The following is a 12150-nucleotide window of genomic DNA, read 5'->3' on the forward strand; positions in this document are numbered from 1 at the left end:
CCAAGTCCAGAGTCTGTCATGGTCCCTGTACGGCCTCCCATTGCTGCTGTCTCCATCGCCACACTCTGCTGCCATGTGCCACTTTCAGGTCTCTTCACACTGCTGGTGTGTTAAATTTTTTGACATAGGGTGCTGCAAGATAACGGGCCTCACATAGCTGCTGCCAGGCCCCTAATCAGCCATGGGCCCCTATACCGCCTCCTCCTGCTGCTGCCAGGTCCAGAGTCTCTCATGCCATGTGCCACTTTCAGGTCTCTTCACACTGCTGGTGTGTTAAATTTTTTGACATAGGGTGCAGGCAGATTACGGGCCTCACATAGCTGCTGCCAGGCCCCTAATCTGCCATGGGCCCCTATATACCGCCTCCTCCTGCTGCTGCCAGGTCCAGAGTCTCTCATGGGTCCCTGTACGGCCTCCCATTGCTGCTGTCTCCATCGCCACACTCTGCTGCCATGTGCCACTTTCAGGTCTCTTCACACTGCTGGTGTGTTAAATTTTTTGACATAGGGTGCTGCAAGATAACGGGCCTCACATAGCTGCTGCCAGGCCCCTAATCTGCCATGGGCCCCTATATACCGCCTCCTCATGCTGCTGCCAAGTCCAGAGTCTGTCATGGTCCCTGTACGGCCTCCCATTGCTGCTGTCTCCATCGCCACACTCTGCTGCCATGTGCCACTTTCAGGTCTCTTCACACTGCTGGTGTGTTAAATTTTTTGACATAGGGTGCAGGCAGATTACGGGCCTCACATAGCTGCTGCCAGGCCCCTAATCTGCCATGGGCCCCTATATACCACCTCCTCCTGCTGCTGCCAGGTCCAGAGTCTCTCATGCCATGTGCCACTTTCAGGTCTCTTCACACTGCTGGTGTGTTTAATTTTTTGACATAGGGTGCAGGCAGATTACGGGCCTCACATAGCTGCTGCCAGGCCCCTAATCTGCCATGGGCCCCTATATACCGCCTCCTCATGCTGCTGCCAAGTCTAGAGTCTCTCATGGGTCCCTGTACGGCCTCCCATTGCTGCTGTCTCCATCGCCACACTCTGCTGCCATGTGCCACTTTCAGGTCTCTTCACACTGCTGGTGTGTTAAATTTTTTGACATAGGGTGCTGCAAGATAACGGGCCTCACATAGCTGCTGCCAGGCCCCTAATCTGCCATGGGCCCCTATATACCGCCTCCTCATGCTGCTGCCAAGTCCAGAGTCTGTCATGGTCCCTGTACGGCCTCCCATTGCTGCTGTCTCCATCGCCACACTCTGCTGCCATGTGCCACTTTCAGGTCTCTTCACACTGCTGGTGTGTTAAATTTTTTGACATAGGGTGCTGCAAGATAACGGGCCTCACATAGCTGCTGCCAGGCCCCTAATCTGCCATGGGCCCCTATATACCGCCTCCTCATGCTGCTGCCAAGTCCAGAGTCTGTCATGGTCCCTGTACGGCCTCCCATTGCTGCTGTCTCCATCGCCACACTCTGCTGCCATGTGCCACTTTCAGGTCTCTTCACACTGCTGGTGTGTTAAATTTTTTGACATAGGGTGCTGCAAGATAACGGGCCTCACATAGCTGCTGCCAGGCCCCTAATCAGCCATGGGCCCCTATACCGCCTCCTCCTGCTGCTGCCAGGTCCAGAGTCTCTCATGCCATGTGCCACTTTCAGGTCTCTTCACACTGCTGGTGTGTTAAATTTTTTGACATAGGGTGCAGGCAGATTACGGGCCTCACATAGCTGCTGCCAGGCCCCTAATCTGCCATGGGCCCCTATATACCGCCTCCTCCTGCTGCTGCCAGGTCCAGAGTCTCTCATGGGTCCCTGTACGGCCTCCCATTGCTGCTGTCTCCATCGCCACACTCTGCTGCCATGTGCCACTTTCAGGTCTCTTCACACTGCTGGTGTGTTAAATTTTTTGACATAGGGTGCTGCAAGATAACGGGCCTCACATAGCTGCTGCCAGGCCCCTAATCTGCCATGGGCCCCTATATACCGCCTCCTCATGCTGCTGCCAAGTCCAGAGTCTGTCATGGTCCCTGTACGGCCTCCCATTGCTGCTGTCTCCATCGCCACACTCTGCTGCCATGTGCCACTTTCAGGTCTCTTCACACTGCTGGTGTGTTAAATTTTTTGACATAGGGTGCAGGCAGATTACGGGCCTCACATAGCTGCTGCCAGGCCCCTAATCTGCCATGGGCCCCTATATACCACCTCCTCCTGCTGCTGCCAGGTCCAGAGTCTCTCATGCCATGTGCCACTTTCAGGTCTCTTCACACTGCTGGTGTGTTTAATTTTTTGACATAGGGTGCAGGCAGATTACGGGCCTCACATAGCTGCTGCCAGGCCCCTAATCTGCCATGGGCCCCTATATACCGCCTCCTCATGCTGCTGCCAAGTCTAGAGTCTCTCATGGGTCCCTGTACGGCCTCCCATTGCTGCTGTCTCCATCGCCACACTCTGCTGCCATGTGCCACTTTCAGGTCTCTTCACACTGCTGGTGTGTTAAATTTTTTGACATAGGGTGCTGCAAGATAACGGGCCTCACATAGCTGCTGCCAGGCCCCTAATCTGCCATGGGCCCCTATATACCGCCTCCTCATGCTGCTGCCAAGTCCAGAGTCTGTCATGGTCCCTGTACGGCCTCCCATTGCTGCTGTCTCCATCGCCACACTCTGCTGCCATGTGCCACTTTCAGGTCTCTTCACACTGCTGGTGTGTTAAATTTTTTGACATAGGGTGCAGGCAGATTACGGGCCTCACATAGCTGCTGCCAGGCCCCTAATCTGCCATGGGCCCCTATATAACGCCTCCTCATGCTGCTGCCAAGTTCAGAGTCTGTCATGGGTCCCTGTACGGCCTCCCATTGCTGCTGTCTCCATCGCCACACTCTGCCATGTGCCACTTTCAGGTCTCCTCACACTGCTGGTGTGTTGAATTTTTTGACATAGGGTGCTGGCAGATTACGGGCCTCCTATAGCTGCTGCCAGGCCCCTAATCTGCCATAAGCCCCTATATACCGCCTCCTCATGCTGCTGCCAAGTCCAGAGTCTGTCATGGGTCCCTGTACGGCCTCCCATTGCTGCTGTCTCCATCGCCACACTCTGCCATGTGCCACTTTCAGGTCTCCTCACACACTGCTGGTGTGTTGAATTTTTTGACATAGGGTGCTGGCAGATTACGGGCCTCCTATAGCTGCTGCCAGGCCCCTAATCTGCCGTAGGCCCCTATATACCGCCTCCTCATGCTGCTGCCAGGTCCAGAGTCTCTCATGGGTCCCTGTACGGCCTCCCATTGCTGCTGTCTCCATCGCCACACTCTGCCATGTGCCACTTTCAGGTCTCCTCACACTGCTGGTGTGTTCCATTTTTTGTCATAGGGTGCTGGCAGATTATGGGCCTCCCATAACTGCTGCCAGGCCCCTAATCTGCCATGGGCCCCTATACCGACTCCTCATGCTGTGACGTTGCAACAAGGTGGAATTCAACCCTACATATGTTAGACCGCCTTTACGAACAGCAAAAGGCCATCACAGATTTCCTGATGTTAAAAGCAGATAAAGGTACTCCCTGTGTAACTTAGATGTCAGCCATTGGCAGCTCATGCGTGACACCTGCGCTTGCTCAGGCCCTTTGAGGAGGCCACGCTATTCGTGAGTCGGCAGGACTATGGGATGAACGACGTCATTCCTCTGTTGCACGTCCTGGAACAAATGCTGTTAACAATGGCTGGTCAGGGTGCGGTAGACGTGGCGCACAGATCTCAACGCCACATGGCCCCTGTGGGGGCAGGACTGGAAGAAGAGGAGGAGGTAGAGGAGGACATTGGTGCTCAGGAATTATTGAGTGAAATGGGTGGTTTTTCCACTCAGCGGACAGGAGTGGAGGAGCAGGAGCATCTGGTAGAGGAGGAGGAAGAGGAGACAGAGGACCTAGACGCACCGTGGCAGTATGCTGTGGAGATGGAGGCAGGGAGTCCCTCGCATTCCTTGGCACAAATGGCCCATAGCATGCTCGGTTGCTTGCGTAGCGACAGCCGAATAATAACCATCAGACAGAGGGATGACTTTTGGCTGTCCACCTTGTTGGACCCTCGCTACCGTTCAAAAATGGTGGCCTTTTTCACACCTGCTGAGAGGGAGGCCAAAATAACGTACTATAAAAAACACCTATGTAGTCAGCTGGTCTCTGCCTGTCTGCGCCAACGTCCATCCTCAGACACTGTGGGCCCTGTGCGCTCGTGTTCCGCTGCCATGGCAGCAGGGGAGGGGTGGGGTGGTAGGAGCAGTGGCAGCTCCACCAGCAGCGGCTGCCTCAGTCTGCAGTCGATGATGAGTAGCTTTCTTCACCAGCGCAGTGAGGAAACTACTAACCAGCCGCAGCAGCAGCATCAGGTGGACCTGGAGCAGGACCTCAAACAACAGGCTTAGGCCTACTTGGACAGCACCCTGCCAACCGAGGTAGACAATCCCCTTGACTACTGGGCAACGAAACTTGACCTTTGGCCCCAACTAGCTGAATTTGCCCTTGAAAGGCTGTCATGCCCGGCCAGTAGCGTGGCATCGGAGCGCGTGTTTAGTGCGGCAGGAGGTATTGCAACTCCGCGGAGGACACGACTGTCCACCCAAAGTGTGGAGAGACTGACGTTTGTGAAAATGAATCAGGCGTGGATTAGTCTGGATTTCAAACCACCAGTTCCTGACACAACTGACTAAATCCGCCATGAATCATGCCCCAAACATGTGCCACTTTCAGGTCTCCTCACACTGCTGGTGTGTTCCATTTTTTGTCATAGGGTGCTGGCAGATTACGGGCCTCCCATAGCTGCTGCCAGGCCCCTAATCTGCCATGGGCCCCTATACCGCCTCCTCATGCTGCTGCCAAGTCCAGAGTCTCTCATGGGTCCCTGTACGGCCTCCCATTGCTGCTGCCTCCATCGCCACACTCTGCCATGTGCCACTTTCAGGTCTCCTCACACTGCTGGTGTGTTCCATTTTTTGTCATAGGGTGCTGGCAGATTACGGGCCTCCCATAGCTGCTGCCAGGCCCCTAATCTGCCATGGGCCCCTATACCGCCTCCTCATGCTGCTGCCAGGTCCAGAGTCTCTCATGGGTCCCTGTACGGCCTCCCATTGCTGCTGTCTCCATCGCCACACTCTGCCATGTGCCACTTTCAGGTCTCCTCACACTGCTGGTGGGTTCCATTTTTTGTCATAGGGTGCTGGCAGATTACGGGCCTCCCATAGCTGCTGCCAGGCCCGTAATCTGCCATGGGCCCCCGTACCGACTCCTCATGCTGCTGCCAGGCCCGTAATCTGTCATGGGCCACTGTTGTCGCTTGTTGGCATATTCCGCTCGTTCAGATGCTCCTTCTCCTGCTACTCCTCTTCACGGATTCCGTCAGCAGTCTTTCTTGGAATCCGTTTCCAAGAGACAACAGTTTGCGAGCACGCACCCGACGGTGCAGAAGCTGAACGTCCTCCTGTCCAAGTTGCTGCTGCCAGGCTCGTAATCTGTCATGCGCCCCTGTACCGCCTCCTCATGCTGCTGCCAGGTCCAGAGTGTGTCATGGGCCCCCGTACCGACTCCTCATGCTGCTGCCAGGCCCGTAATCTGTCATGGGCCCCTGTACCGCCTCCCCATGCTGCTGCCAGGTCCAGAGTGTGTCATGGGTCCCTGTACGGCCTCCCATTGCTGCTGCCAGGCCCGTAATCTGCCATGGGCCCCTGTACCGACTCCTCATGCTGCTGCCAGGCCCGTAATCTGTCATGGGCCCCTGTACCGCCTCCTCATGCTGCTGCCAGGTCCAGAGTGTGTCATGGGTCCCTGTACGGCCTCCCATTGCTGCTGTCTCTATCGCCACACTCTGCCATGTGCCACTTTCAGGTCTCCTCACACTGCTGGTGGTTTCCATTTTTGTCATAGGGTGCTGTATGGCCTCCCATTGCTGCTGCCTCCACCGCCACACTGTGGCTCCACACTCTGGTTTTGGCCCCGTGACTGCCCAAATGAGTGAAGTGTGCGGTGATTCTAAGATCGACGGCACTCATCTGCATGTCATACTGACTGACAGTATTATTTCTCTTCCCCAGCAGACTCCAAGGGCATTTAAATTAAAGGTACAGTGTTCTGCACTAATATTAAGTCTCTCTGAAGCCTAGAAACACCCTTTTTTAAGTTAAATTCACAGCGAATTTATTCGACTCGAATCGAATATTGTCCACGAATTCGCCGAATCAGTCGAATCGAATTTTTCATTTCTTCGCTCATCTCTAATTATAATGCTACACTACAAAAACAAAGAGATATGATGAACAAAAATGAAAAAAGATTGGTTAAAAAAAATATAAAATATTGAAGGTGAGAAAGGAGCTAAAGAATTTGTTTTTACTTGTGATCTGGCCTTTAAGGTGCTAATAAAAGAAATAAAAAATATCACTTCCGCTGCCTGCACTACTGAACTCCACTCCGATGAAAAGAAATCACCACCTAGTCACTCTTCCAAAAGTAACACTTCCAGAAGTGACAATTTCTTGGTTCCCTGAACCCAGCTATAAGACACAGGACAAAGCTGGGAACCAGGAATTTGACACTCCCAGTGGTGCAGGCAGCGGAAGAGATAAGCATTTTGGATTGATACTGTTGCTAGACACCTTGTCTGTATATAGACTGTTCTACTGCTGCCTGACCTGAACCTTGAACAATTTTTTTTCTGCATTTTTAAGCTATCTGACATGGTACAGAAAAGCCTGGGAGCATCCAAGTAATAACAAACATATGACATATATTGACTCTGCTCCGCAGCACCTAGCTGGATTAGGCTCTCTATAGCGCACCATTCATTTGGACACTGCCAAAATGACCTCCCATTACCTTCCTGGCCCTTTGGAAACTGCTGGCCTGCTATGGGATCATCGGACAAACCCAAGCAGAGTACTTATGCAGGCCAAAAAACAGACAACTAAATCAAAAATGGTTGGTCCCTGTAGACAGGGAGAACTTGTGGCCCTCCTCAAAAGACTCTGATAGTTCAGCGTCTAACCAGAATTTCTTCCCATCAGCAATACAGGCCATGGATTTGCCATCTATTGAATTTCTTATTGCCATGTTCTGATCCATGGTCTATAATAAAATAATGAGAGTCCCAAAGAAACTTTATGCTGACCTGCTAAATGAGATTAGGGAGCTGGGCCACCTTGCATCCTCTAAGCTGAATGACTCAGATGGATGATGTAACTGTGGTGCTGGAGGGTCATAAAAAATTAATAGGGCAGCTTCAAGACTGCAAATTCTAAAAGATAAGCAGGAGGATGCAGGAAATGAGCCCGGAGAGGTAATCTATGTATCTGCAACCTGTCTGAACTCATTACAGATAAGTACCTGAAATAATTACAGATCTCCAAGCTTCTGTAACTGCTCTTTTCCAAGACCTTGCCCCAGATATCCCACTGGAAAACTTTAGTTCCATATAATTCACAGGCTACTTGGGAAAAGCAAAGCTCAAAAGGTGCCCATAGTTAAACTATACCATTTTAAGACCAAAGAGCACCTGCTCAAAATGGCCCAGGATAAAACAGATCTATCTTTCCCTTCAATAATTTGCAGACAGGTCCCAAGTCATGATCATGAAAAGAAGCCATATTTGCAAATTTTCCAGAAAAACAACATCCTTTATAGATAGAACTTTCCTTTCCAACTTTTTTTTTACTTGGCAGTATTAGGCTTCTACTAAGAGAAAACTCAGAGGTGTTTTTCAGGTTCTGGCATTAGAGCTCCCACTAGACCTCTCACAGCAATGGGTCCATCTCCCAGTGGAATTATTATATTAATTATTGAATGTGATATATACTACATAGTCATAAAATTGCTAGTCCATTTCACTATACCGCCATGGACTACTCTGTCAGCTTTATTCACGTTGTTATCACTAGGTTTTGTATCACTGGTCTATGCCTTCCTCTTATGGCTCACCATGATGGTACCCAGACCTGCCTAGATAAACTGAAGATACTCCCTATGAGAATTTCTTTACATTTTCCCTATGCATATGACTATATTCTCTTCTATAGGTCACTCACTAATACATCAGTGTAATATTTGCCTATTATTTAGGGACTTTTCTTCCCAGCTGGTTCTATGCAACCCTATTACCTGGTTATTCTTTGGCCATACAGGCTTCTGGAGATACCAGCTGAAAGTCCAGCTTGCGACCATAACCTTCCTATGCCCTTTCCTCCTTCCCATTCTGCCTTTTATTTTTGTACAAGGATGTACATGCCCCCATTAAATTTTAAATTAATTTCAATTTCATCTCTCAATATTACAGTTGCAAGAAAAAGGAAAAAAGAGGAAAAAGTATGTGAGGCCCTAAGCTTAATGACTTCTCCCAGAGCTAATTGGAGCCAGGAGTGAGCCAACCTTGACTCCAATCAGTGTGATGATATTGGATGTGTTGCTGACAGCTGTCCTGCCCTTAAAAAACACACATCTGTTTTGGGTTTACTGGTTTCAAGAAGCACTGTCTGATGTGAACCATGCCTCGCAGAAAAGAGCTCTCAAAAGACCTACGATCAAGAATTGTTGACTTGCATGAAGCTGGAAAGGGTTACAAAAGTATCTCCAAAAGCCTTGATGTTCATGTGTCCACGGTAAGACAGACTGTCTACAAATGGAGAAAGTTTAGCACGGTTGCTTCTCTCCCTAGTTTTGTGAAGAGGAGTGGTCCAAAATGACTCCAGATCGTTGTGCAGGTCTGATCTGCAACTACAGGAAATGTTTGGTTGAGGTTATTGCTGCTAAAGGAGGGTCAACCAGATATTAAGTCCAAAGGTTCACATACTTTTTCCTCCCTGCACTGTGAATGTTTACATGTTATGTGCAATTAAACCATGGCAACATTTAATGTTTGTGTAGTATTATGTTCAGCAGACTGTGTTCTTCTATTGTTGTGACTTAGATGACGTTCAGTGCACATTTTATGCCCAATTCATGCAAAACTCCACGTAATCCCAAGGGGTTCACATACTTTTTCTTGCAACTGTATACTGTGACCTCTCTCCACTCACAAATGAACAGATTTCTTCCTTTCTGTATCAAATGTATTTACCTTCTCCCCTCACTGAGAAGGAAGTTAATATAAAGATTACAAATCTAAAAACTGGTAAAATGCAGGTTCAGATTCCTTTTCTGCCATATTCTGTAAGAAGCTCTCTGACCTACTAGTACCCTATACCACAAAACTCTTTAATTATTAAGAAAAATGGAAAACATGATGCTGATGGCCAGCATTGTTATGATACCAAAGTCTGACAAATTCCCTAACGTTCTAATTGTTGTCCAATGACCCTTAATAATTTTGATATCAAGCTCTTAACTAAAATTCTGACCTCTCAACTGAGTAATTTTCTAAGACTCCTAATCAAGAAGGGTCAAGCAAGTTTCATTCCTAAATGCCACATGATAGCATCTGCTGGGTCTTACATTTGAGCCACTAGCCACAGCTGCTGACAGGAACTACTGTTGCTTTCATTAGATATTCATAAAACATTCCATTTCTTTCTTGGTGCTATTTTTTGGCGGTCCTCTGCAAATGGAGATTTGGGAACTGCTTCTTTACATTGATCCCATCTTGGGTATCAATGAGGTATTATGGGTTTTATTAATCTTCTTTTCCATAAGAAAAGGTACCTGTCAAAGTTGCCCCCTTTCACCTATTCATTTATGCAGTGGAACCAGTGCTTTTATGCTAGAACTATACTCCTCTTTGTCTATCTAACACTAAACTTTCCTCACCTATTAATTGCTTTAGAGCATTCACCCACTTGGGTCCTATGCCACAAATATGGTGGACTTGTCCTCGAGTCCACAAACTCAAGGTTTGAATATACCATTTAAATCAACTCAGTACATTCCTGAAATTTAGCTAAAAATCTAAACATCAACAAACCCTAATTATACGTATCATTTGGCAGCAAAACAGAATATTGCAAGATCATAAAAAACCCCAATTCTCAACTTCAAGTAAAGTGAAACACAGAATTTCAGGCACAATGATGAATGAAAAATTAACAGCAATACTGAATAACTCTCCTAATAAATTTTTTGAAAATTTGGCAACCCTGGTTGAGCTACTGTGGCCCTCAGAGATTTCATGGACTATTCGTGACCTACATCTATTTTTATATTTTTTGGAGGGTGGATCATGTTCCTTGCTGTCAGGATTGTTTTACTTCTCCCGTCTTCTCCATTTTTTTTCTTTCTCTCCTACAAGTTTTTACTTCTTGTTCTACATTCTATTATTGTTTTCCCTCTCTCTTCCTCCCCTAATCACCCTTCCAGCTTTCTCTTCCTCCCCACCTCTCTTTCCTCTCCTTCCTGATCCCCCTTTCTCTGGTATTACATTATATACTTAACTAATTTATAACTCACCCATTATATCAGCCTCAAAAACTATGTGGCATACAGTATCAATGCAATAATTCAATAATTCTTCACATAAACTTAATACACTAAACTTGATATGCAATTATAGTTATTAACTTATGAGGCCAGCATAAATATTTATTTTCGAAATTAATCCATACTGATCTTGTAATATTCTGTAATATACAATACGTGTAATATCAATGGTACATTTGGTATCACCCCATCTGGTATGATGATATATACTGTATGTATATACCTTATTGTCACAAAATTAACAAAATGTTTGTAAAAGAATTTTGGGTGAGCAACAAAATGTTTGCAACACTGCAGAACAAGTCCAGGTAAATATCATTAACTACAACCCCAATTCCAAAAAAGTTGGGACAATGTAAAATCTACTATAAAACAAAAATGCAAGAAATTGCAAATCTCATAAACCCAAACTTTATTCACAACAGAAAACATATCAACTGTTTAAACTGAGAAAGTGAACCATTTTCAGAAAAAAATGAGGTCATTTTGAAATTGATGGCAGCAACACACCTCAAAAAAGTTGTAACAGGGCAACAAAAAGCTGGCAAAGTAAGTTTTACTAACAAGGAAGAGCTTCAAGAACACTTTACAACTAATTAGGTTAATTGAGAACAGGTTAGTAAAGTGATTGGGTATAAAAAGAGTATCTTAGAGAGTCAGAGTGTCTGAGAAGTAAAGACGGGCAGAGGTTCACCAATCTGTTAAAAGCTGCGTCTAAAAATTGTTCAGCAATTTCAGAATAATGTTCCTCAATGTAAAATTGCAAATACTTTACATATATCATCATCTATAGTATATAAAATCACCAAAAGATTCAGAGAATCTGGAGAAATCTCTGTTGGTATGTAGATTTTACAGTGTCCCAACTTTTTTGGAATTGGGATTGTACTACAAGCAACCCAAGCATATGTAAGCATATGCAAAACTATCAGTGGTCACATGTATTTTATTGCCTGCAGATTGTATAGAAAATAAAAATAATTTTTGCAATAAAAAAAGCCTTTTTTATCATAAAAAAAACAACAACATATACCGTATATATTACTTTGATATAATAAGTAACAATATAGTTTTTGTTGAAGCAACAGGTCTATAACTGAAATATAACAATTGCTCTGGCCCATAAGGGGTATACAGCTGCGGCAGCTGAAGTGGATTCCATGTTGATGAGGTGCGGAATTTGCACCGGTTTCTGTGCAAATTCCGCACCGCATCACAATCGCACCCCGTTCAATGCAAACCATTGCGGGTGTGTATGTTAAGTTAACAACACCCTGAAATCGGTTAGCAAAACGCGGTGCAATGTGCAAAATCGGATCACATGGGTGTAAATACCCATGTGATCCGATTCTAGTGCGGTCAAAAAAAGGGTTCTGCACCTTTTTGGTGAGGATGCGGTGCAATTTGAGCCATACAAAATGTATGGCTCAAATTGTACCACACAGAATTTGCATGTGATTTGCACAGGAATGCGGTGCAGTTCCTGTGCGAATCACGTGCGATATACTGCACCGCAGAAGTGTGATCCCAAGCTTAAACCAGTAATATAATTTGTAATTGCATTATATTTTATTATAAAATCACACTGACATACCTGTAGCTACGCCTCCTTCTTTCAAAAAACTACTCTGCCCATAAGTAAAGTCTGATCCTGGCAAAGAGTAGCACCTTTTCTTCGTCTTTCCGAGTTCAGCCTAGTAAGACAAAA

General features: G+C 46.7%; 1 protein-coding gene across 1 annotated transcript in view; it reads right to left on the minus strand.

Moving 5' to 3' along the window:
* Positions 1 to 12150, minus strand: part of CFAP77 (cilia and flagella associated protein 77) — a 247853-nt gene that overhangs the window by 89136 nt on the left and 146567 nt on the right. The window contains exon 2 of the mRNA XM_089675359.1: positions 12037 to 12136. Coding sequence (XP_089531485.1) covers positions 12037 to 12136 — 100 coding nt within the window. The remainder of the gene's footprint in view (positions 1 to 12036; positions 12137 to 12150) is intronic.

Source organism: Staurois parvus, unplaced genomic scaffold (assembly GCF_062004578.1).
Source record: "Staurois parvus isolate SC_StPar_1 unplaced genomic scaffold, SC_StPar_1.0 ptg000154l, whole genome shotgun sequence".
Taxonomy (NCBI): domain Eukaryota; kingdom Metazoa; phylum Chordata; class Amphibia; order Anura; family Ranidae; genus Staurois; species Staurois parvus.